Source organism: the organism of the source record quoted next, unplaced genomic scaffold (assembly GCF_019419815.1).
Source record: "Pyrus x bretschneideri cultivar Hongxiangsu unplaced genomic scaffold, Pyrus_bretschneideri_v1 Contig26, whole genome shotgun sequence".
In the NCBI taxonomy this organism is placed as follows: domain Eukaryota; kingdom Viridiplantae; phylum Streptophyta; class Magnoliopsida; order Rosales; family Rosaceae; genus Pyrus; species Pyrus x bretschneideri.
Genome location: NW_025999568.1, coordinates 5,450,936 through 5,477,208, shown reverse-complemented (window position 1 = coordinate 5,477,208; position 26,273 = coordinate 5,450,936). Strand labels below are relative to the sequence as shown.

The window sequence follows — 26,273 nt, the reverse complement described above, 5'->3', positions numbered from 1 at the left end:
ATTATCAACTCTGAACTTTCAACCCTAGCTGCTTCGTTTTCATTGTCCTTCACGGTATATAAAGGAGAGAATAACTCTTAACTTTCAACCCGAGCTACTTCGTTTTCATTGTCCTTCACGGTATTATTACTTGAATTAATCCAGGTGAGCAACCTCAACCTTCATCTTAATTTTTCTAAATTTTTTGGGCTCCTTTGTATGATTAACATGTTAATTTGATGATTTGTTTATATGTTTCAGTTAATTATCTACTCCCTTGAAAAACCCAAGTTTAGTTTTTCCTTGAATTTGATCATGGTTAAAGTGAAAATGTGGATTAATTGAATGAAAAGAGAACATTACTTTGTCTGATTTTATAACTATGGAAGTAGACTGTAGAAATTCTTCATGGAATCCAACCTGCATTTTCTTCTCTGGATTACCAAAACTTTAAATAGTTTCTACGAATATAGTTGAGCAGGTTCATTTGTCGTTTGATGCACTATTGCTTTAAGATCAATCGGAATATCTTTTCTCTGAGGCACATTCCTTTTGTTTTGACAGAAATTTTACAGAAATGGTCACACTGACATCCATCAGTTTCCAGTCCAGGAAACAGACGGCGACATCTGGAGCAGTTAGCGAGGAGAAAACTGATATGGGCAGCACCAGTGAATCTAATGAGGTAGATAAAATGACTATTGAAGAATCCTTGAGCTCCAAGAAAAGAAAAGCAGGCCAGATAAAACTAGGGACAAATGTTTCTTTCAAGAAAATAGAAGGAAAAGTGGATAGTTTTATTGAGGAGGTCAATCCAACAATTTCCTTACCCAAGCCAGAAGATTTCCTTTCTCCATGCCATCTTAGTGAGCTTCAGGCAGCTGCAATCAAAGTGCAGAAATTTTACAAGAGCTACCGGACTAGGCGGAACCTTGCAGATTGCGCTGTTGTAGTCGAGGAGCTATGGTCTGTTCTGTCATTATCTCCTATTTTACGGCTCATAGTTGTTACGTACAGTCACATATGCTTATTCCGTTTGTGTTTAATTGTTGTAGGTGGAAGGCATTGGACTTTGCTGCTCTTAAACGCAGCTCTGTGTCATTCTTTAACTCTGATAAATCAGAAACTGCTGTCTCCAGATGGTTGCGTGCTAGGACTCGGGCTGCCAAGGTGATTTTTTGACACGTTGCGGTTTATGTTACTTATCTTTTACATATAATGAAGATAACCGAATTTTTTAACATATTTTTTTCAACATTTGGACCTAATTGAGTCTTTTCGAAGACAAAATCCTTGCGCTTCTTTGATTTGTACTGGAACATGACCAGAATGGTTGACTAGTTCAAAATTATTATATAAATTCTTGTAAAGAGATGCTTTCGGTAGACATTGATTGTTGACCAAGTGTCATTGTTGATTCCAGGTTGGAAAGGGTTTGTCAAAGGATGAGAAGGCCCAGGAATTAGCTCTAAGACATTGGCTTGAAGCGGTAAGCTCGCATTAAGAATATTCTTACTAATTGTTCAGGCAATTAATCTATTTAGCTTACCTTCTGCTTGTGATGTACAGATTGATCCACGAATTTCTTACTAATTGTTCAGGCAATTAATCCATTTGGCTAATCTTCTGCTTGTGATGTACAGATTGATCCACGCCATCGTTACGGGCACAATCTGCACTTGTATTATGATGTCTGGTTTAACAGTGGGAGCTCTCAACCTTTCTTCTATTGGTAGAATTCATACATTACCATTTTTATTCGTATTTTAGAGATTTATATGGCTTTTCTAATACATGGATGCATATGTTGTATTTGAAATTAATGAAGGTTGGATGTTGGAGATGGAAAAGAAGAAAATCTTGAGAAGTGTGCTAGAGCTGATTTGCAGCGTCAGTGCATCAAATACCTTGGACCGGTAAGTATTAAAGTCTCTAATTCTTTTTCCACATAGGTTACGTATGGATCCTTCGTCGATATTTAAATTTTTGAAACAAAAAATTCGAATTTTAATTCTGAGGGAATGAAATGTAGGGTTTTGAAGTTTTGATGTATGGTAAATGACGTAACATCTGTAAATTGCTCTTGCAGAAAGAGAGGGAAGCTTATGAAGTGATTGTACACGGCGGGAAGCTTGTGTACAGACAAAGTAGGAACCTTGTGAATACTGCTGTGGGTTCTAAATGGATCTTTGTCCTCGACGCATCGAGGAACATGTACGTAGGGGAGAAGAAGAAAGGCTTTTTCCAACACTCCAGTTTTCTAGCAGGAGGTGCCACCATTGCAGCCGGGAGATTGGTTGCATGCAAGGGGGTTCTCGAGGTTCGTTTCTTATACTAATACATTCTAATATGTACATTATATTTCTTGATATGCAAGTTATCCTTATAATTTTTGAACCTTTGATCTTGATATTGGTCAGGCTGTATGGAGCTATAGCGGTCATTACCGCCCAACAGAAGAGAGTTTTTTGGAATTCATTAGCTTCCTAGAGGAGCATAAGGTGGACATGACAAATGTGAAGGTAAATTATTCTCTAGTCTTCAAATTTGCTTCCACAACTTGCCTAAAATTGGTTCACATATATGATTCTGAAACATGTAATATTTTTATTATGATTCTCTTTCTCAATATCTACAATTCCATGAACTTATTTTCTACAGAAATGTCCCATAGATGATGATATTCCACCTTCGAAACCTACGAAAAAAGTGATTAATACTGAGTCTACGGAAACTAAAGGCTCCACTTCCACTAATATACCAAACGGTCAAAATGAACATAATGTGGATGGCGTCGGAACTAACGTTGAAGAAGCACCAGAATTCGACTCAGGCAGGTCTTTGTTTTGCAAATGGACTACCGGAGCCGGTCCTCGAATCGGATGTGTACGAGACTACCCAGCGGAGCTCCAAATTCAGGCACTTGAGCAGGTCAATCTATCACCAAGAGTCATACCAGAAAGTTCTGCCAGCAATGCTCCAATTCCTTCACCAAGACCAAGTCCAAAAATCCACTTGTCACCTAGGCTTGCATGCATGGGACTGCCAAATCATCACTAGATTAATATATAATAATTTAATTAGCATTTGTTGAATTAATTGAGAATTGTAAGTGCTTTGATTTCATCATTGTATTCATCATGGAATAATCATTGGAAGAAATTATCTTGATATTCTTTCCATGTGTTGAGCTTGAATCTTCTCTTTGTGATGAGTTTGACCATACCTACTCCACACATATATCACACATGCTTGGAAAAATTTGGACATACTTTCCTAACCATTGACCACAAATACCAATTTTGCTAATTTATTTTTAAATTAAAAATGCTAAGATCCTTGTTATCGGTTAGTGTTTGAATAAGACAACTTTTCGCTATCAACATAAAAGAGTGATTAGAACTCGAGATCTCTTTCAACATTGAGAAAAGTTGTGCTTCTATTGAGTTTTTGTCAAAATAAAATAAGTTTTGGATTACGTAAGTAGATGACTTGTATCAAATTAAACGTTTCTGAAATAATTTAACAATTCAATTCCATTTTCTTTAAGTTTGAAACAATCCAACATTTTTATTCAGTCTACAATTTTGTTTGAATATTGAACCGAATTGAAGTGTGTCCACCTCTATTTATAGTCCAACTTGTTTTTAACTAAAGTGAATGAATATATTGAATAAAACTATTACCGTTTCGCCTCAAATATAAAAAGTTTAATACCATTGTAAGTTTGAAAATAAACGTCTAAATGTCCTTCGAAAGTGCCACTCAGTACTACGGTCTGGTGGTATTTCTCTTCACTTGGAAGTGAGAGGTCATAGGTTCGAATCTCGTGAATGGCAAATTTGATACCAAATTAGGTTGCCCATTATGTAGCTTAGCCGAACTTTCTCTCCTTAATGTAAAAATATATCGATGTACTAAAAAAAAAAAAAAACCTTCAAAAGCAAGTAAATTGAGTTCGATCCAAGAACAAGAAAAACAAAGGGTAAATTCTGAACTAAGAGGGCTACAAAAGTGAGACCCGAATCAAGGTCCGTGCCCGATTAGCTCTCTCTTTAATGGACTTTATACCGGGCCCCCACCTCTCCAACAAAGGTTTTGAAATCCAAAATTTGGATGCTTGTGGTTAACGTCGTCGTTTTATAAAGCAGCCCAGCTGCGTAAAACCCTCGATTGCAATTTGTATCCGTTACGCTTTAATTGACCTTTTTACGAATTCGAAATTCAAATTTGGCAATAAGATCCAACTAACATTCTTTTTTTTTCCTTGAAGCAAGGCGCCTTAACAAGTAATTTAACATACAGATCTCGCTTGAATTCCAAAAACCCCAATCCCCAAAAATACCCAGACAACAACTCTCTGCACCGAGCTCGGTTTCCATTTCTGTTTCCAAGAAACGCTTCCAGAAAAAGCACTTTCCACAACAGATAGAGAGCAGTTCAAGGTTGATTCAGCTTTTACAGCTTGATTTCTCAAATGGCTACTCCTGGAAAATGGCTGAAATCACTTGTCAATCCCAAAAAGGCCACCAATTTTGACCAAGTAATCACAAAAATTCACCATCCTCTGTTTTCTGTTTTTTTATTCTCTCCATATTTTCCTCTGCTCCTTTGTTTTTACTCTGTTTTTGTTGTTTTAGGAGAAGATGGGGGACAAGGGGAAGAAGAAGTGGAAGCTATGGAGGAGTTCATCGGAAGGGTTTGGGTCACCGGCCAAAGGTGGGGTGAAGAGGAGCCAAGTGACGGCTTCAAAGACCACGTCGAATTCGGTTGATGATGCACTGGCTGCTGCAATGGCTGCTCTGGTCAGAACTCAGCCTAAAGATTTTAAGGTCCTCAAGCAAGAGTGGGCTGCTATTCGTATCCAAGCCGTGTTTCGCGGATTCTTGGTATGTCTGTAACTTACAGAATTCAGTACAATTTCTGTTGGAAATTTTGTAATCTTTCCATTAGGTTTCTGTCAGCAGTTGTTAATTTTATGGATAGATTGATCTCGGAGTGGAAAATCATTTGTTTTTAGTTAGTTTGAAACAAAAGTTCTGAACTGGGTAATGCTAAGATACAAACGTTTTGGTCTCTTTGGAATTCAATTAGACCTGTAAATTAGTATACTTTGTTTTTGGTTTTTCCTGGCCCTTTTTTGGGGTGTTGTTGAATCCCTTGATTATCTTCATCACCATTTATCATGCTCGTTACCATCTTTCATGGTCGACTATTATTTCCTATCAAGCGTGCCTTTTCTAGTTTCATGTATCTTATATAAATTAAATATTGAACTTTGCTCCTATGAATAATAGTCTGATTTGCATCCGAATTACCATGTATGAGTACGAATTTAAGGTTGTTTACGCTGATTTGCGCTGGTTCGATGTCAAGTGAAAGTGATAAAGAATAAATTTGAAACAGTTTAGTAGATTAAAAGAAATGAATACTAGATTTGATCAGCTTCCTGCAGCCTGAAATGCTTGAATAGATAATTTCAGAATGCTGGAATTAATCGGAGGTTACAGATATCACTGGCTCGAGAAGTTGAATCATAGCTTCCCAATGTATTAACGAACTGCTTCTTAGATTATTTACGTAATGAATCAGACAATGTGAACTTTGAAGCATATAAGCTAATCTGCAAAATAATGTTGTCTTATTATACTTGATTGTATTTTATGATAGTTAATATGATAACTGATAAGTGCAGGCAAGGCAGGCTTTGAGGGCCTTGAGAGCAGTGGTAAGGCTTCAGGCTTTATTTCGTGGTCGGCAGGTTAGGAAGCAAGCCGCGGTTACACTGAGGTGCATGCAGGCACTTGTTCGAGTTCAGGCTCGAGTGCGAGCACAAAGAAACTCTGAAGAAGGGCAATCTGTGAATGACACATTGGATGAACAATTCTACCAAGCTGATCCCATTAAGCAGGCTGAGGTACTTATCGAAATTTCTAGCGTTCTGCATGTTATCTTGAAGTTTTTATAATGTTCATAAAGATATTGATGGTATTAACTCTATCATCAATATTGTTTACAACAATTTTCAGCAAGGATGGTGTGATAGTCCCGGAACGGTGAGTGAAGTTAGAGCAAAGCTTCAAATGAGACAAAGAGGAAACATAAAGAGGGAGAGGGCAATTGCATACTCCTCTCAACAGGTAATGAATTCTTTTTCGTTCTTTCCTGTAAAAGAGTTAACAGAAAGAAAAAACCATGAGCTAGTTGAATGGAGCCTTTGATTATATTTCTTTCTCAGAGACCAAGGTCTGCCAGTCCATATAGTAGGGGAAACAAGACACCAAAGGATGTTAGACATCAGAAGGTAGCCGAAAAGACTTCAGGATGGAACTGGATAGAAAAGTGGATGGCAGCCAAACCATGGGAAAACAGACTGATGGAAGAGATTCATAGCGTGCCATCGGAAGTGACTCATCCTTATTCTAGGAAAAGTGATGGCAGTGTTGGCTTTTGTCCATTTTCTTCTGAACAGAACTTGGTGAAAGTAACGAGGAACAATGTCACAACTAGGGTTTCTGCTAGGCCTCGTACAGCAAGTCCAATTACTCGCTCATCTTCTGCCCCGAGTTCTGATTTTTTACAGGATGAGACCTCAGGATCACATTCTTCTACGTCTTCAACTTTAGCGTCAGGAAACTACCTAAGGTAGAAAATGTAGAGGAAGCTAATGTAGGGAAACCCGGTTACATGAATCTCACACAATCAACTAAGGCCAAGCAGAGAACTTCCAATTGTTTTAATATGCAGAGGCATTCCATGGAGGAGTATCATTATCATAACAAGTCAATGGGATTGTTTAACGATGATACAAGGAGCAATGGCGATTCTGATCTGTATCCTCCAGTATTCGCTGGTAGAGCTGAACGAGTAAGATATCGATGAGATCAAGATCTACTAAGAACTGCCTTCTTGCACTAGGTGGACTTTTCCATGATTTCAACAGCTTGTTGCCCTTGTTTTAACTTCCATATTGTTCAAATTACACATAGATTTGCCTCAAAGGATTACTGATACAGAACTAAGATAAGTTTCTGGACAATTGATTGTGATTATACTGGGAAGTAATGTTTTTTGAGTGAGTGATTATATGATTTAAAAAAATTGTGAAACTTCATTTCTGATTTGGTGGTGTCATTAGTATGTTACTGAATTGCATCTATGATTTTTCACAAGACTTATTCTGCTATCTGTAATTTGTAGTTTCAGGGAAAGTGTGATTTGGTTACTACAAAGTTCAGTTGTTTGTGGCCTGAAATTGCTCAAATTGTCACAAGCATGACATTTTCAAAGTGTTTACATGTAGAGTGATTGAGTAGTGATATAAAGATCTCTTGGGTTCTCATGCCAAATGTGAGCCCCTTGTTTTTGTGATGTGGAATTTCGATGAGTTCTGGCTGGAAATTGCGCAGTAAGTTTAATGCTTGGCAAGGACTCCACTTGCAAGATACACAAGCCGTAGATAGAATACAACTAAGAGGGAGAGAGACTATATGAAACGGAGACGTCAAGACGGTGGTGTCCCAAACCTATCAAACTTGACTTTGACTGTTTTGCAACGCCCAATAGGAATTTTATCTACCTTTTTTACTATTTCACTTTCCCTTTTCTTTTCTTTTCTTTTCTTTTCTTTTCTTTAAAAACACCTTGAATTATAAAGCTAAACTTTAGATATGATAACCCCGTTAATCATGTTGAGAAATGATTAATCTCTTTAACTCCACTTAAGAGAACAAGAACAAATCACGCACATATGTGGGCTTCACCATTAAGGCCAAAAATTAGAATCTGAACTCCTTTTAGGGAGGATGAATTATGCACATTTGGGTTATACCCTTTAAGTTCAAAAAGAAAAAAAAAAAAAGAGGTATCACCATTATTAGTAATAACCAAATGGTCCTTGCATTCGCATTCATTCACATCTAGTTAAGTGGACCACATGTATTATTATCAATCTTCCTTGCCTAAAAGTGATTTGAAGATGTAACCCATGATCATCGAGGTGAAAAAGAACAGAAGAAAAACTTTTGTGTGGGCCTTAAGTGCAATCCAATTAAGAGATGACAATGTTTAAGCAGACATGTTTTATTTTGCACATGATATGTTGTCAGAAATAGTTTCAGGAAAATTTCCTTGAAGCGTAGAGGATTAATAAATAAAAAAGTAAAAGTGACATGAAATAAATGTTTTCAAGAGATTGTTTGTCATCCTAACACACAAGAGGGGAGTCAGAAATTTTGTCAGAGTTGAGCTAAATTTGTTTTGTATTTTCGTCGTTTTAGAGTGACTTCCTTAGTCTTAGAAGATGTTAGGTAGTGTAGACCAATTGTTAGTTTAGTGGGGTGGGCTTTAATTTGCTAAGTGGATGAACTTCATAGGAATATACAACAACAACAACAAAGTCTTATCTTACTAAGTGAGGTCGGTTGTATGAATCCTAGAATGTCATTGCGCTTGGTTCTGTGCCACGTCTTCCATTAGATCCAAGTACTCCAAGTCTTTTCTAGAGTCTCTTCCAAAGTTTTCTTAGGTCTTCCTCTACTCATTCGGCCATGAATCTTTGTCTCTTTGTTACATCTTCTAACCAGAGCATCCGTAGGCCTTTGTTTCACATGTCCAAACCACTAATCGATTTTCTCTCATCTTTCCCTCATTTTCGGGTACTCTTATTTTACCTTGGATATCCTCATTCCTAATCTTATCTTTTTTCGTATGCCCACACATCCAACGAAGCATTCTCATCTCCGCTACACTCATTTTATGTACGTGTTGATGCTTCATCTGCCCAACATTTTGTGCCATAAAGCATTGCTGGCCTTATTGTTATCCTATAAAATTTTCTCTTAAGCTTTAATGGCATACGACGGCCGCACAACACATTCGATGCACCCTTTCACTTCATCCATCCAGTTTATATTCTATGGTTGAGGTCTCCATCCGATTGTCCGTTCTTTTGCAAGATTGATCCTAGGTAGCGAAATCGTCACTCTTCCATAATTCCTCATCTCCAATCCTCACCCCTAACTCAATTGAGTATCCGTTTGCACTGAACTTGCACTCCATATACTTTGTCTTTGACCGACTTAGGCGAAGACCTTTAGATTCCAACAGTTCTCTCCAAAGGTTAAGCTTTGCATTTACTCATTCCTGAGTTTCATCTATCAACATTATATCATCCGCGAAAAGCATACACCAAGGAATATCATCTCGAATATGTCTCGTTAACTTCATCCATTACCAATGAACTTCATAGGAATATAGCACCAAAAATTTCATTTACCATAACATTGCACAGGACTAGAGGCAACCCTCGCCCAAGAATCGATGGCTCCCTTGTTAATACATACACTGGCGAAGGCACCAAGGGACCATGGTGGTCCTGGGCCCATCCTGACCTTTAAAAGATATTATATCTATATCTATATACATTTTGCGTAAAACACCTATTTCTCTTCCTCTAAAACCCTCCTATTGTTACCACCGGAACGTATTGTGCCAAGGAAAGTTCTACTTAGTACTATGGTCTAGTGGTATTCCTCTTCACTTGTAAGTGAGAGGGTCTTAGGTTCAATTCTCACAAAATGCAAATTTGGACATATTATTGCTAACCCATTGTGAGGCTAAGTCCATCCCTTCTCTCTTATTATAAATAATATCATTTGTTCAAAAACAAAAACAAAAAAAACCCTCCTATTGTTCAACACTTCAAATAAATTCAATCATTATCTCTTGTCATGGTCCTTTATCACAAATTAAACCTTTAAAACTGAACTCATCATTAACTTTTATTTATAAAAGTAAAAAATCTTGCCTCACACTCTAATCTTATCTCTTTCACGGTGCAACCCTGAGATTCGAGAGTTATTCCCTATCTTATTCTCAAAATTTCATTTTTTTTTGTTATTTCAAATTCCAAATCCATTCAACTTATCGGAAGAAAAAAATTACAAATCCATTCAATAAGCAACAATAACACTCTCTATTATTGTCCATAATTTTTATTCGTTTCTACTTTATTCTACCTCTTACTTGAGTGTTATGATTTGTAAATTTTTTATAGAGCTCCCTATTGATTCTAATAAAATTCTTTCAACAGTATAAGCACGAGGTTGTCATCCAATGGTTTCAAAATATGAAAACTCGTCAAGGATAAATATGATTATTTTGTATACATATTATAATATTTTGATTAGTAATTTTATAAATACTACCCTTTTTTTTTACATTATGAAAGGTCCCTCCTCACAAGAAATTCTAGCTCCGCCACTGAACACACACCAGTTGAGCAGCAAAATTATGCTGATCTAAGGATTCCCACAACGTTCGTATTCATATACATATTCCTATGGCAGAATTTCCCCCTTTTTCGACTAGACCACACTAGGATGAAATGGTTCATAGGTCAATTTCACAAGCAAGGACACATTTTTCAGACGTTTTTAGACAGCATCTCTCCAATCCGTTAAAGGTTGACTTCTCTCTCCCTGCACTGTGATTGGTCCACAACCTGCTCACGTGGGAGGTACGTGCTAACGAATGAAAGAAATCAGGATTCCGCCAAAAGCTATGAAATTTTGTAGATATCATTTGTTGGAGATTCTCTGCAAGTAAAACTGGAAAGAAAAAATCATGGCGACATTTCTTCGATTGTGAGAAAATACGTGAACTTTCCTTCATGGGGTGTGGGGGTTGGTGGTTCGCCATTAAGAGAAGCAACTCAATGTGGTGGGTCACTTAATGCATGCATCTTTAATTTTCTGTGTCATTTTCTCTGCGGTACTTCACTGTACCATATGATTCCATATCATATGAGTCACTGTGATTGATTCCCGATGAACTCGACAACACTTTCATTTGTGAATTTTGACCTTTTTGTTTCAATCAAGTAAAAAGCTAATAATGTATTTGCTTTAGATTCTATAATTTACAAATTTTCAACTCCTTTATGCAAGTCATAAAAAGACTACAACTTGTTTCCAAAAAAAAAAAAAACAAAAAAAAAAAGACTACAACTAGGTCGGTATTTAATTAATCCAATATTTGGCAGTATATGTTTTGGTGGCTACAATTAGAGACATATAGTTTAATGACATTTTTTTAGGTCCAAAATCATCTTACCAACCCCTTAGCTGGGATCCTTAGGCCAATTACTTGTGGTTCCAAATTTTCTTTAAAACTTCTGCTTTTGGTACTGTTGCCCTTTATCATATACAACTTAGATTGGATGAAAAATTGAAAATGATATATAGTTACTGGAGTTTTCTACTTAACCAAGCAGTGTGTATCAAACTACTCTGACATATATATACTTGATTCGTGGCTTTTATTTCAGTCTTTCACCGAGGGTACAATTATAGTTTAGAGTTTAGGTTGCGGTTAACCACATTTTTAAAACCGAAGACAAGCAATCGAGATGGCGTCATTGATATGGTCAATGTCATGATATTGTGAACTCACAGTTGTTGATTTGTTGTCCATATTCTATCCACTAATGCAACTAACCGGAACACACACACACACACAAGATAATAGAGAGTTTTAACGAAAAGCCCACAGTACTGTTCACTTTAACAAAAAAAATCACATTTTTTACACTAAAAAGTCAATCCTGGTACTATTCACTTTACCCTTTATTTTGTCCTTATCGTTAAAACTCAAAGTTTTCAAACTCTTTTCGTGAATTTTCCTAAGATAAAATGCTATTTAGTGATTTCAGCATTGATTACTGCTGACCTTTCCCTCCTATTCAAGAGAAATGGTATCAAGAAAATAGAAATAAGGAAAAGATTATTTTGTTGCACTTTGTAATACTAATCATCCTCGCAAAAGTAAAGCAAAGGAACAACGAGATAAACATGGACAATATTAACAACCTAAACTTTGATTGAGTTCCTCGAACAATATTTTAATTGAAAATGACCAATACCATGATCAATATCCTGTTGATAGAAGACAACAAATGACCTGGTCATTTTTTCATGTTCTTCATCATTTGATTCTCCAATAAGTAGGGAAAAAAACAAAAACCTCTTGCAGCTTGTCCTTTGATGGCTCAACAAATAAAGCAAAAGTCTGTTGAAATGAATTGTTGCATGTGAAACAAAAATTCAAGAATCTCATTTGGTCTTATTTCTTCCATCAAGAGCATTTCAAAGTCTTGCTTTTTCTATCAGAAGCAACCAATATTACTTGTTAGTAGGTTTTGCATCCTGTTTCACCACTAACACGATTTTTATTGAATTCTATCTGGTGACCATCAAGAATCATGACTAAACCACCATCAACAAAAAGAAAAGTTAAAATTACAACGAAGCAATTAGGACAAATTTTTTATTTGTAATTGCTTTTCATCATAGAGTCCATTATTATATAGCAAAAGCAAAGCAATTAAGTCAATATTATATAATAACAACGAATCCTCAAACACAATGTAAAAGCCTGCTTATTATCCTCAATTGCTTTTCATAATATTTCAACAAAATGGAGCCCCAGATGAACATCAAAAGTGGTGAACAACAAGATTCTTCAACTCTTTCAATCAATTTCTATGTGTAATTCCTGTTCGTGAATCATAATATAAACTTATAAGGACAGTTACAACAGTTGCTGTCTCTCTTCCCACTTTACAGTTGCTTATTCTTAATTTTTATTCTGGAGCAGTTATTAAATTGGATGTTTTATTTGCTTACTTGTCCTCCACATCCCAAGGCCTCGTGTACTTAGGTCCTAATTAGGCCTCAGAGGAAGATTGCCACGAATGCTGTTCTTAAACCCTTTAATGGCCTCAGATGTACAAACCGTGGCGACTGATAAGAAATAAACGGATTATCCACATGAGGCCAGGCAATCTGTGGCTTATGCCCCCTTTTTCTAGTAGTAGAAGTTTTATTAGAATTTCATTTTCTAGTAGTATAAGTTCTATAAGAGTTTCATGGGGAGCGTTTGGCTCCTTATCATAGCCACATGCAAAGCAGCAAAAGTAAGACGAAATATACAGTGGAATTAGGATATCAAATGAAGGGGCCTTCTACAGACATATCAAACAACAATTTGAACTCATACTTTCACCAAAACATTGATAGGCAACATTTTTATCCATTACACCCATATTTGTCGTCAGTTTTAGAGAGAAATAGAAGTTCATAAACCTCATTATCAAGGTCCACATATTAAGATTTTACTACATATGAAAATATAAATGAAAATGAATGAAACAATAAAAGAAAAAAAAAAAAAGGAAGAAAGGCTAAGATTTTATAGAAAATTTTCTTGTAAATCTCATAAACTTAATATACACACACACACACACACACACACACACACACATATTATAGAAAGGAATTTCTAAAAGGACAATCCTTTTCAGGTATATCATACATCATACAAGCCTACAAAGAATGATAGGATTTTGTGGGCTGTTGGCAAAAGACTAATATTGTTAATTATTTATTTTAAGATATATACTATAAATTAACCTAATGTTTATGGAAACACAAAATTCTAGCAACAAATGAAACATGAACACACATATAAAGTAATAATTTTTATTAATGAAAGTTTAGGGTTATAATCTCTGATACAAAATCTTAATCCTCTGATTCGATCTTTGGGATGCACAATGTATGTATAGGGTGATTGATCCGAGGGTTGTAGTGACTTGTTCTCGAACCAATGAGCACTGCAAGAGTTTGGCTTGTGGCAATGGAGGAATCGACATGTGTAGTGGTGCTTAATGGTTCACGAAGAATGCAAAGAGTTTTCTGAGTGTGTAGAGTGTTTAAGAGTATAAGTACCTGAAGGATGTATAGACATATGAGTGTGAGGACCTGTGTGAGTGGACTCCTCTTGTCTTGAAGCCTCGTATTTAATACCTCTCCATTTCTTGATTAAGGCCATGACTTTCAGCCTAATGGCGATCCTTCAGGCTAGTTGGCTTTCTCAGCTCCAAAAGGCATAATTCGATTGAGTCCTAATAGAAGTAGGATTACTGAGGGATCAAGCTTGGACGTGGCTCAATTGAGTCTTGGTTAAATTAAAATTACTAAGGATCAAGATGAGTTTTGATAAAGATTTAATTATTCCAGGAATCAAAACCTATGGCCGATTGTATAATAAATTAAATGTAGAAAAAAGCTAGGTTTAGAATCCTAGTTCAAGTCAAGGAAGTCGAGACCAGCTGGAGATTAGATTTTAGTTAAAGAAGAGATTAAAGAGATAATGTCAAGCTCGATTGTCATGAAATCCTGGTGATTGCTGAGAAGGCATAGTCCTATAAGGACTTTTACCTCGACAAGGTCAATTATCACCAAATCCACCCCTATAAATAGAAGTGGTTTTGCAATGTGAAAATCCTCTTCAGCTCAGAGCAGATCCACCCTACCTTTTTTTGCCCAGCACCCTGTCCAATTAGCAGCCCAGCACCCTGTCCAAACCCTCCAGCCTGTGAAACAGCCTGGCACCCAGCCCGTGCCAGGCAGCAGGCCAGCCCATTTCGAACAGACCTAGAAGCCGGTCCATCTCCCTGGCGCGTGCACAACACTCGCGACTGGGCGTGAGTAGGCGACAGCGCTACAGCGCGCGGGCCCCGCGTTTCAGCGGAAGTGGGTTCGAATGGGTGAGGGCTATGTGGCCCTCCTCAGAGTCGTTGGATTTCCAACAGCTAGTTTTTGTAGGCCGTTGGATTTCCAACGGTACAAAAAATTTAAATTTGACTTTTAAATTGGACCGTCCAATCACAGATCAATGGTCCACGTTTTTTTCACCAAAAAAAAAAAAAAAAAGGCCCAACGGTCAGAAATTTGACCGTTGGCCACGTGGCAGCTGGTTGGCTGTTGGATTTGATTATTTTTCAAATCCAACGGTCCAGATTAATTACAACATTAAAATTTATTACAAATTAATTAAAAATTGTGAAATTTTTTAAAAAATACAGAAAAATTTTAAAAAATTAAAAATTCTTTTTCTATAAATACCTAACCCTCATCTTCCACCTTACACCATATTTGAATATTTTCTACACTTTCTACACTTTCTACATTTGAATATTTTGTACACTTTGAGAGAAAAAAATGACTTCGTGGAAGCTCAGTGAAGATGTTACGTTGTGTGAATGTTGGGTTCGCACTACTCATGACCCGATTACGGGTAATGAGATGGATAAGCGAGAAATGTGGAGTAAAATTACGAAATCGTTTTGCGATGTACATGGAAAAGATGCCAGATCTAGTCAAGGTCTTCAAGGTCGTTGGAAAAAACTCAACGCATCCTTTACTTGTTGGAAAAATGCCCTCTCTCATGCTTTTGGTAATCTGCGTAGTGGGACAAGTTTAGCGAATGATGTAACAATAATTTATTTAATTTCTTATGTAATTTCTATGTAATATGCATTCCACGCCCATCAATATTTTAATTTATTTATTTGTGTTACACCCACATCAATATTTTAATTTATTTAATTTCTTATGTAATTTCTTATGTAATTTATATGCATTCCACGTCCATCAATATTTTAATTTATTCATTTGTGTTACACCCGTATTTTTTAATACTATCTTATCCCACATTTTTATAGACACTACAAGCACAAGCATTCTACAATGCAAAGAACCATAACAAATCGTTCAACAAATGGGAATGTTGGCAAATTGTCAAAGATTGCCCTAGATACAAAATTGTGGCAACCGGTCCAGAAGTTGTCATGCACGGTATGGGTCTACACAGTTCGCCAGAAGCAGACACAGCCGAACAAGAAGCCAACACATTTGAAGACACGGAAGGGACGCCTGAACAAGTGCCAGAGACCCAACCGACTCGTTAGTCCCTCAGGCCTCAAGGTAAAAAGGCATCAAAGAAAAAAGGTAGTTCTTCCAAAAATGACTACACTAAATATATGGAGGAACTTACTCGTCAAGGTGAACTGAACATGGCATGGGAAAAGGCTAGAGATGAGGAAAAAGCTACTGCTATGGCAGCAATAATAGCAGCTACTGAGGCTCGTGATGCGGCGGCTGAGAGACAAAGAGAAATAGTTAATCGAGAGAACGAGATGATTAGAGAAGCACCTCATCGAGAGAATGAGATGCTTAGAGAAGAAAGGATGGCTCAAACAGATCGTGACACTCTGAACAAGTCTCTAGTAGGAATGTCTCCGAATTCAAAATATTTTTGGACATCAGAAAAAAGAGATGCCGTGCGAAGGAGGCGTGCAAGAGATGCCGAAACAAGTCAAGGGGGTTCTAGCTACAGAAATCCTAGCAACCAAGATCCTAGCACCACATATCCTAACTCCACAGACTTTGCATAATTTCACATTTATTTGTACTACTTTATTTAATTTCTTATTTATTTTTAGAACTTTATTTAATTTGTTATGTAATTTCTTATTTACTTTTAGAACTTTATTTAATTTCTTATGTAATTTCTTATTTATTTTTAGAACTTTATTTAATTTCTTATGTAATTTTTGTACTTTATTTAAATATTTGAATAAGATTACATAAACTCACCAAATAAACATTTAAAAAAAAAACATCAAATAAAATTACATAACCTCACCATTTAAACTTAAAAAAAAACAAACACACTAAATAAGATTACTTAAAAAACAATACACTTTATTCTTCAACCACAAGCCTTATTTTAATTATCTTCGCCTTCGTGCAATCCCCACTGATGGTCAATCAAGTCATTCTGGCGGGTTATGTGCCAGTATGGCTCTTGCAATGAAGTGTATCGTTGAACGATCAATTCATTGTAACGTCCATCCCGTTCCAACGGCTCATGTTGCACGGGATCTTCGGTCCGGTCATGAGCATAGTAGATTTGTGTTCTTGAGTTGTTCATCGAATCCGGCTCATATTCATCGACGACATCATAATCACACTCGTCTTCAACAATCATGTTGTGAAGAATAATACACGTCATCATGATGGATCGAAGAGCCTCGACATCAAACATTCTAGCTGCAGCCCTGACAATGGCCCAACGAGCTTGCAGGATACCAAAACAATGCTCGACATCCTTCCTACACCCTTCTTGACACTTTGCGAAGTGTTTCTCTTTTTCACTCTGCGGATGTGGCACTGTTTTGACAAATGTTGACCACCTTGGGTAAATACCATATGCAAGGTAGTATGGTCCCTCGTATTTATTACCATTAACCCAATATGTGCATCTCGGCCCATTTCCTTGTAGCTCGTCAAACACTGGAGATTGGGCAAGGACATTTAGGTCATTCTGAGCTCTTGGAACACCAAAAAAAGCATGCCAAATCCATGTATCAAAAGAAGCCACCGCTTCCAAAATGATGCTTTTGGCTCCTTTTCTGTTGCCATAAGCTCATTGCCACGCACTTAGATAGTTTTTCCATGTCCAGTGCATGCAGTCGATGCTTCCAATCATGCCAGGGAAGCCTCGCATCTCACCCTTCCTCAGAAGCCTTCGCAAGTCCCTTGGCGTGGGTTGCCGAAGGTACCCATTGGTGTAGAGGGCTTCAATTACAGAGCAAAACCGCATCAGGGACTCCAGAACTGTTGTTTTTCCCATCCTTGCGATCTCATCCACTTGATCTGCAGATGCTCAATATGCAAGCATTCGCAAGGCAGCCGTAATTTTTTGCTCAGGAAGAAGACCTAGAACATAAAAAGCATCATCTTTTTGCACAAAATATGGATCATGGTTGCAAACATCACTTATGATTTTATCGAACAAACTTCGTTGCATTCTAAAACGACGTCTAAAAACATGATTAGGGAAAACGCTGTTGGGAATAAAATAATCTTCCAAGAGATCTTTACCTTGTCTTTCCCTTCTTCTATCGATGTTTGCCGCACGTCTGGGTTTGGCTATCTGACCCATAGCTTCTATGATACGGCGAGAATGTGAGGCCCTCCGCCTTCTATGGTGATCATCCTCATCCTCCTCCATTGCGAAGGCCTCATCTCTACCTCCACCTTGGTCAAGATTGACCAATTCTTCCTGTTGTGCCAACAACCTTTTCTGCTGCTCTTGCAACTGTTTATATACTCTCCTTGAAGAAGACATTGTAAGAACTCAAGATTTGAAAACGATAAAGAACAATTCTAAGCTAAAAAAAAAGGATTGAGTTTAGTGTGAGGATGGATGTAGGGATGTAGGGTTTATATGGACAAAAAAAGAGAAGATGAGGTTCTGGACAATGCCACGTGGCACTACGTGATTGGTTGAAAATCTTGGCTAAATTATTGTAAATAGGAAGTGACACGTGGCGTGTTGGGATTGGTTGAAAATCTTATCATAAATCTATCTACAAAATAATACGTTCGGATAATGACACGTGGCGTGACAAGATTGGTTAAAAATCTTATCGAAATCTTACCTAAATTATTGTAAACAGGAAGTGATACGTGGGTTGTCGGGATTGGTTGAAAATCTTAGCGGAAATCTATTCAAAAAATAGTACGTTCGGATAATGACACGTGGCGTGACGAGATTGGTTAAAAATCCTATCCGAAATTAAAACTATTTTTTTTATTTATTATTTTATAAAAAAATTATTTAATTTTTTAAATGGACTGGGTGCCAGTGCATTTTGTGTGACATCCCACATCGCCCAGGGGACTGATCCTTAAATGTATATTCTCATCCCTACCTAACACGAGGCCTTTTGGGAGCTCACTGGCTTCGGGTTCCATAGGAACTCCGAAGTTAAGCGAGTAGCGCACGAGAGCACTCCTAGGATGGGTGACCCTCTGGGAAGTTGCTCGTGAGTTCCCAAAAAAACAAAACCGTGAGGGAATGGTAAGCCCAAAGCGGACAATATCGTGCTAGGGTAGTGGAAGCAGGCCTTGGGAAGTGATCCGCCCCGGGCCGGGATGTGACATTGGTATCAGAGCCTATCCCTGGCCGGAAATGTGCCGACGAGGACGTCGGGCCCCTAAGGGGGGTGGATTGTGACATCCCACATCGCCCAGAGGACCGATCCTTAAATGTATATTCCCATCCCTACCTAACACGAGGCCTTTTGGGAGCTCACTGGCTTCGGGTTCCATAGGAACTCCGAAGTTAAGCGAGTAGCGCACGAAAGCACTCCCAGGATGGGTGACCCTCTGGGAAGTTGCTCGTGAGTTCCCAAAAAAACAAAACCGTGAGGAAATGGTAAGCCCAAAACGGACAATATCGTGCTATGGTAGTGGAAGCGGGCCCGGGAAGTGATCCGCCCCGGGTCGGGATGTGACATTTTGTTAGGGTGGAGATCGTTTGTGCCAGCGCATTTTTAGACTGGGTGCCAGCACATTTTGTTTGGGGTGGAGATGCTTTGGCCTATTACTGTTCATTAGGGTCTATTACTGTTCACTGAAGTGGATAAATGGGCTGGGTGCTGGCGCAAAGTCTTTAGGGGTGGAGTTGCTCTCAACACACAAACTCAAATGTTCTACGTGAAATCTCACTCTATACGAAACATTCTTACACCATTGAGAAAAACACTAATATCCTAACCTTTTGTTAGCATATCTTTAGTTTAGATTAACAATGTTGTGTTGACAATTGCGACATATATAGTTGGATTAACTTCACTGGAGCCACATATTGATTGGTTATACATCGAAGTCTCCGCTGATAAAAAGTCTTTGATTCTTTCGCAGAATGAGGTCACTTCATTAGTTTCCCTGCGAAGTAAAATGTTCTATGATTGGTTACTTTCAGGTGTATTTCAGAGTTCGGCATTCAGATGGCCGAATGAAGTTCATCATAAAGACGCTCATATCATTTGAGTATCTTTGCCTTTACAACCTCACACTAAGTAAGCGCACTATGTTATCATGAATATAGTTGAAATTGCCAAATCTGGTGCAGAAAATCCTGAACTTCACAGTGAAATAAATAACCTTGTCTTTTGGTTCTAGAACCCTAAGCCGAGAGCGTTCATTCCTTTGTAGTAGTTGCTTAAGTGCAGAAGTTAGCAGCACATTTGACCACCACCACATCCATTTTATTTGCCCGACCAAGCTTAGTTGCCAGTTGGCAAGCCCGCATTCACAAGAATGACCTAGTTAGCTTAGTAGTTATTTGCCTACACACCACATAGATTTTCTAATTTCTAGGTTCAACATAAACATACATGCATGATAGGAGAACTCAGATTTTCTTAACATAAAAACAAAGGAGTCAGATAACTTAAAAATAGGAGAACCAAATCGGATCAACTCACACTTTTTTTTATTCCATATGTATTATTTTGAGTAGTGAACTGATTCTCCTATGAAGCAAAAATAGGGATACAACAATACGATATGACCCGACGATACGAAAAACCTTTCAAAACTACTATATGATACGCTATAGATAAGATAATTTAAATATAAAGTAATAGGGAAACTTTGGTTCCATATGTATTAGTAAACACTGGTATGATTTTTTATTCCCTAAATATTTAATTACATATGTTCAGAAGTAAAATGTTCTCCTATGAAGCACGGATAGGGATACGACATACGACACGACATGACACAACGATACGAAAAATCTCTCAAAACTAGGATATGATGCACTAAAGACATGGCAATAAAAAAAATATAAAGTAACAAGGAAACTATCTATGGTTCCATATGTAGTAGTAGCATTGGTTTGATTTCTAATTCCCTAGATATTTGATTACATATTTTAAGATGTGAAATGATTCTCCTATGAAGCACTAATAAGGATACAGCGATACGATACGACATGATGCGATGGTGCAAAATATTCTCAAAATTAGGATACGATATGCGATAGATATGACAATTGAGAATATAAAGTAACCTAGCCTCGGGCTTTTTGCTCTTTTAATGTAACCCTCCAAGGCTTCAACCCGATACATTTCCATTATGTTACCTAACCAAACCCACCACCTCATGTATTGACAGATTTTTCGAGATTTATCTTTCTTAGAATTAGAAGGAAAAAAAAAATAGAAATGAATGTTCAAATATTCACCCAAACCTTTTAGGGAAATTTTTGTTTCGGTCCCTAATTGACTAAAATCTTAGATTGAGACTTTATCAATTTGAATATTTTTATTGAAGGACAAAATGTCAAATTTTAGTATCAGTTAAGAAATTTAATAACAAAATTATTAAATCCTTCTAAAATTATGCAAAGATTAATACCAAAAAAGAACTTTTAATTTTTTCTTCTCAAATTTAAATTGTGTGAAAATTGATCAAATTTTTTCTGTTTAAAATAAAGGGTAAATTACATTTTACCCCCTCAGGATTTCAATTCCTTACAACATCTTTAAAACATTTCAATTTCATACATTGACTTATCATTTTATTTCAATTTCATACATCTGTTAAAAAATCCGTTAAGTGATGACGTGGTGCTGACATGACTGCCACATGACAAAAAAAATAATTTTTTATGCATTTAAAATATGATAATAATTTACCCTATTTAAATAAAAAAAAAGAAAAAAAAACTACCTTATTCCCCGAGCCCTCCCCCTTCCCTGAAACCCAAACACCCCACCCCCCTAACCTCCCCTACCTTCCTGGAGACCTCCGCCACGCCCAAAAATCCTACCTGAGCCCAGAAACCATTCCCCCATACCCATCCCTCTCCTCTGCCCCACCCCATCCCTACCCCACCTCCCCCATTCCCCATTTCTCATTTTTCCAGTCTCTGCAAATCTCCCAATTTGTAGAGAGAGAAAGAGAGAGGAGAGAGAGAGAGAGAAATCCCAAGCGTTCCTATTGAAGCACCGTTTGCAGAACCGGATCCAAAACCAACCCAACGAGTTCAACCCGTTTGGCGTCACCTCCCATAACCGAAGAAACAATCGCTGCCCCCAATCCGATATTCGACGTGTTAAAATATTTGAAGTCTCCTAGCTGTTAGGGTTATGGTTCCTTATTTCTAGGGATCAATTTCTAACCATGCAAATAATCTCTCATATTCTTGAGGGACAAGCTTATCTTTCTGTTTTTGACTTAGTCATGCACCACGATCTTAGGCCATGTAAATCGTGGGTTGTTATTTCCTATTTCATTGCATTGTAAGGCTATTTAATAGCCACAAGTTTCATTCAATATACAAGGACATTCTCTCAGGTTTCTAGTGTCATCAGACTATACACGTACAAAAGCTTTCTGCCATTTTCTCTGAGTTGTAACATCTGGTATCACAGCCTCACCACGGGGCCTGATCAAAACCTGCTACACAGGAACTAGTGTGGAGGAACAAAGATTTGACGTCCGAAGGCAGCTTTGTGCAACCTGCGATTCCGCGGTTTGATGGACACTATGATCACTGGAGTATGCTAATGGAAAACTTTCTACGTTCCAAAGAGTATTGGAACCTGGTGGAAATGGGAGTCACTGCAGCAGCAGAGGGAGTTGACTCAAGTGAAGCACAGAAGAAGATGATTGATGATCAGAAGCTGAAAGACTTGAAGTGCAAAAACTATTTGTTTCAAGCCATCGATCTTTCGATCTTAGAGACCATATTGAAGAAGGACACTGCGAATGACATCTGGGATTCCTTGAAGCAGAAATATTAAGGAATAGCACGTGTCAAACATGCTCAACTGTAAGCTTTTCGAAAGGAGTTTGAAGTGCTACACATGAAGGCTGGAGAATCGGTTAATGACTATTTTGGATGAACTCTCGTCATTGCCAACAAGATGAGGATTCACGGAGAGCACATGGAGGATGTGGTGATCATAAAGAAGATCTTAAGGTCTATGGTTCCAAAATATGACTATGTTGTATGTTCTATTGAGGAATCAAATGATCTGGATGCTTTGTCCATCGATGAGCTTCAAAGCAGTTTGTTGGTGCATGAACAATAGATTAGTCACCATGTTGTAGTGGAGGAACAAACACTGCAAATCATATATGGGATTTAACAAGGAGGACGAGCTGGAGGTCGTAGTAAATATCGTGGAAGTGGAAGAGGAATGGGTAGATCTGGGTTTGATAAATCAACCCTAGAATGTTATAACTGCTATGAGTTGGGACACTTTCAGTGGGAATGCCCAAAGAAAGCATGGGATCCAAAGGCAAACTATGCAGAAACAAAAGAGGAGATGTTATTGATGGCACATGTCGATTTCAAAAAAGCTAGAACTGAACACATCTGGTTTCTTGACTCTGGGTGTAGCAAACATATGAGCGGCAAGAGAGACATTTTTGTTGATCTTGATAGCAGTTTCAAGGAATTAGTAAATATGGGAAATGACTCGAGTCTTATTATTCAAGGTAAAGGCACGATTCAAGTGGAGGTAAAAGGGATAGTTCATGTGACCACATGAGTTTTCTTTGTACCCGAACTGAAGAACAATCTGTTAAGTATTGGGTAGTTGCAAGAAAAATGGCTCATTGTGCTCATTCAATGAGACAAATGTAAGATATTTCACCCTGAGAAGGGGCTCATCATTGAAACTAAAATGACTCCTAACAGAATGTTTATCGTGGTTGCTCAACCCACCACCAAGTGAGACAAAGTGTTTCTCCTCTCTAACCACAGATCAGGCCACTCTTTGGCACCGTCGATATAGGGCACCTGAGTTGGAATGGACTCAAAGTACTTCAACAAAAGAAGATGGTGGACGGGTTACCCTAGTTCAAAGCCATTCAGCAAGTATGTGAAGGCTGTTTGGTAGGACGACAACATCGAGATCCATTCCTAAAAGAAAGCATATGGAGGGCTTCCAAAGTTCTTCAGTTGGTGCATGCCGACATCTGTGATCCGATCTACCTAACCTCGAACAGCAACAAAAGGTATTTAATCACCTATATTGATGATTATAGTAGAAAAACCTGGGTTTATTTTTTGATAGAGAAATCAGAAGCCTTTGCTACCTTCAAAACCTATAAAGCTAGGGTGGAGAAGGAAACTGAAGCATTCATTCAAACTTTGAGAATAGATCGAGGGGGTGAATTCACATCACAAGAGTTCATAAACTTTTGCAATGAGAATGAGATACACAAATAATTAACTGCTGCATACACTCCACAGCAAATGGTGTTGCCAAGAGGAAAAATCGAACCATAATGAATATGGTACGAAGCATGCTGATAGAGAAGAAAATTCCTAAAACTTTTTGGCCTGAAGCTGTGAATTGGATAGTACATGTGCTAAACAGAAGTCCAACCATTGTCGTGAAAAGCAAAACACCTGAAGAGGCATGGCAAGGTCTCAAACCATCAGTGGAGCACTTCAGAGTCTTCGATTGTATTTCACATGTTTACATACCTGACAACAAAAGAGTGAAACTTGAAGCCAAAAGTCTCAAATGCATATTTCTAGGGGTAAGTGACGAATCTAAAGCTTATAGATTGTTTGATCCTATATCTTCCAAGATAATTTTTAGCAGAGATGTGGTCTTTGAAGAAGACCAAGAATGGAGTTGGGATGAGGCCCACAAGCAAACCATATTGGCTTATTTAGAATGGGAAGTTGATGAAGAAGCAAGTACAGAAGAAGAAAACGATGAAAATGGTTCTGAGACAGCTGAAGAACTAGAAGAACATAGGTCCAACATCAGTGGTTCTTTCGAAGAAGACACTTCAAATGTCACCTCACTCCCAGAAGGACGAACACGAAGACCTCCTGCATGGATGAGAGATTATGAGACTGGTCAAGGTCTCTCTAATGAAGAAAATGTGAATATAGCTCATGTAGCCTTATTCACTAATGGTGATCTGATGATGTATGAAGAAGCAGTGAAAAGTGAGAAATGGAGGCAAGCAATAGATTAAGAAATCAAGGCAATAGAGAAAAATGAGACGTGGGAATTAACTAATCTGCCACCAGGACGAAGATCTGTTGTAGTGAAATGGATTTTCAAAACCAAACTCAATGAGCATGGGGAAGCAGACAAGTACAAGGCACGGCTAGTGGCAAAAGGGTACAGTTAATAGTATAGAGTGGATTATGCAGAAGTATTTGCACCGGTGGCTCGCTTGGACACAATTCGCATAATGCTTTCACTTGCTGCACAGAAAGGTTGGTTGATATACCAACTTGACGTCAAATCAGCATTCCTGCATGGCGAAATCAGTGAAGAAGTGTTTGTTGATCAACCACCAGGTTACGTACAGAAGGGAGAAGAATCAAAAGTCTATCGACTCAAGAAAGCACTCTATGGACTCAAACAAGCTCCCCGAGCTTGGTACAGTCGCATAAAATCATATTTTGTCAAAGAAGACTTCAACAAATGTCCTCATGAGCACACGTTGTTCTCTAAAATAGCAAATGGAGGTAAAATATTGATTATTTGTTTGTATGTTGATGATCTTATATACATTAGGAACGATGGAATTATGATTGAACAATTTAAGAAGTCCATGATGGTTGAATTTGACATGACTGATCTCGGAAAAATGAGATATTTTCTGGGGATTGAAGTGTTGCAGAAGGAAGATGGGGTTTTTATAAGCCAACGAAAATATGCTTACGAGGTCCTTGAAAGATTCAACATGGATCAGTGCAACTCGGTTCAAAATCCAGTGATTCCTGGTTTCAAATTCACAAGGGATGAAGAAGGAGTAGGAGTCGATGGTACTCTTTACAAGAAACTGGTGGGAAGTCTTATGTACCTTACAACCACACGCCCTGACGTGATGTTTGTTGTAAGATTAATCAGTAGGTATATGGAACGCCCCACGAAGACCCACTTGAAGGCAGCAAAGAGGATTCTAAGGTATGTGAAGGGAACATCCAGTTTTGGGGTGTTTTATAGGAAGGGAGGAGATGAAAAGCTTTTTGGCTACATGGACAATGACTATGCAGGAGATCAGGATGACAGAAAAAGTACATCAGGATATGTCTTCATGGTGAATTCAAGTGCAGTATCTTGGTCCTCAAAGAAGCAACTAGTGGTTACTCTTTCCACTACTGAAGCTGAGTTTATCGCTGCAGCTTCAAGTGCTTGTCAAGTTGTTTGGCTAAAGAGGATTATGAAAAGTCTAACTTGTGGGCAGTTTGAACCTATTGTCGTGTACTATGATAACATCTCAACCATCAAACTCTCGAAAAATCTAGTAATGCATGGACGTAGCAAGCACATTGACGTTCAGTTTCATTTTCTTCGAAATTTGGTCAATGATGGAGTAGTGGAGCTCAAACAGTGTTCAACCCAGGTGCAGATTGCAGATGTTATGACTAAACCATTGAAGTTAGAAGTGTTTGCAAAGATGCAAGAAGCAATGGGTGTCTGCAAATACCCAGGGATAAACTGATTATCAATGATATTCAGTTTAAGGGAGGATGTTAAAATATTTGAAGTCTCCTAGCTGTTAGGGTTAGGGTTCTTTATTTCTAGGGATTAGTTTCTA

At 37.9% G+C, this 26,273-nt stretch overlaps 2 protein-coding genes across 2 annotated transcripts; both read left to right on the top strand.

Annotated features, from left to right (window-relative positions):
* The first annotated feature begins 556 nt into the window (after nucleotides 1-556).
* Nucleotides 557-3,039, top strand: LOC103932781 (IQ domain-containing protein IQM1-like). The gene is made up of 8 exons (XM_018643859.2): nucleotides 557-945; nucleotides 1,035-1,149; nucleotides 1,403-1,468; nucleotides 1,623-1,711; nucleotides 1,808-1,895; nucleotides 2,069-2,299; nucleotides 2,400-2,501; nucleotides 2,641-3,039. Exons 1-8 carry the CDS (start codon nucleotides 557-559, stop codon nucleotides 3,037-3,039), a joined length of 1,479 nt encoding a protein of 492 aa, XP_018499375.2.
* Nucleotides 3,040-4,186: 1,147 nt separating this feature from the next.
* Nucleotides 4,187-7,100, top strand: LOC103961559 (protein IQ-DOMAIN 8-like). The gene is given in 6 exon segments (XM_009374132.3): nucleotides 4,187-4,522; nucleotides 4,620-4,868; nucleotides 5,675-5,896; nucleotides 6,009-6,119; nucleotides 6,218-6,617; nucleotides 6,620-7,100. Coding segments are annotated over 6 exon segments (1,290 nt in total). The 5' UTR covers nucleotides 4,187-4,456; the 3' UTR covers nucleotides 6,862-7,100.
* The last annotated feature ends 19,173 nt before the right edge of the window (nucleotides 7,101-26,273 follow it).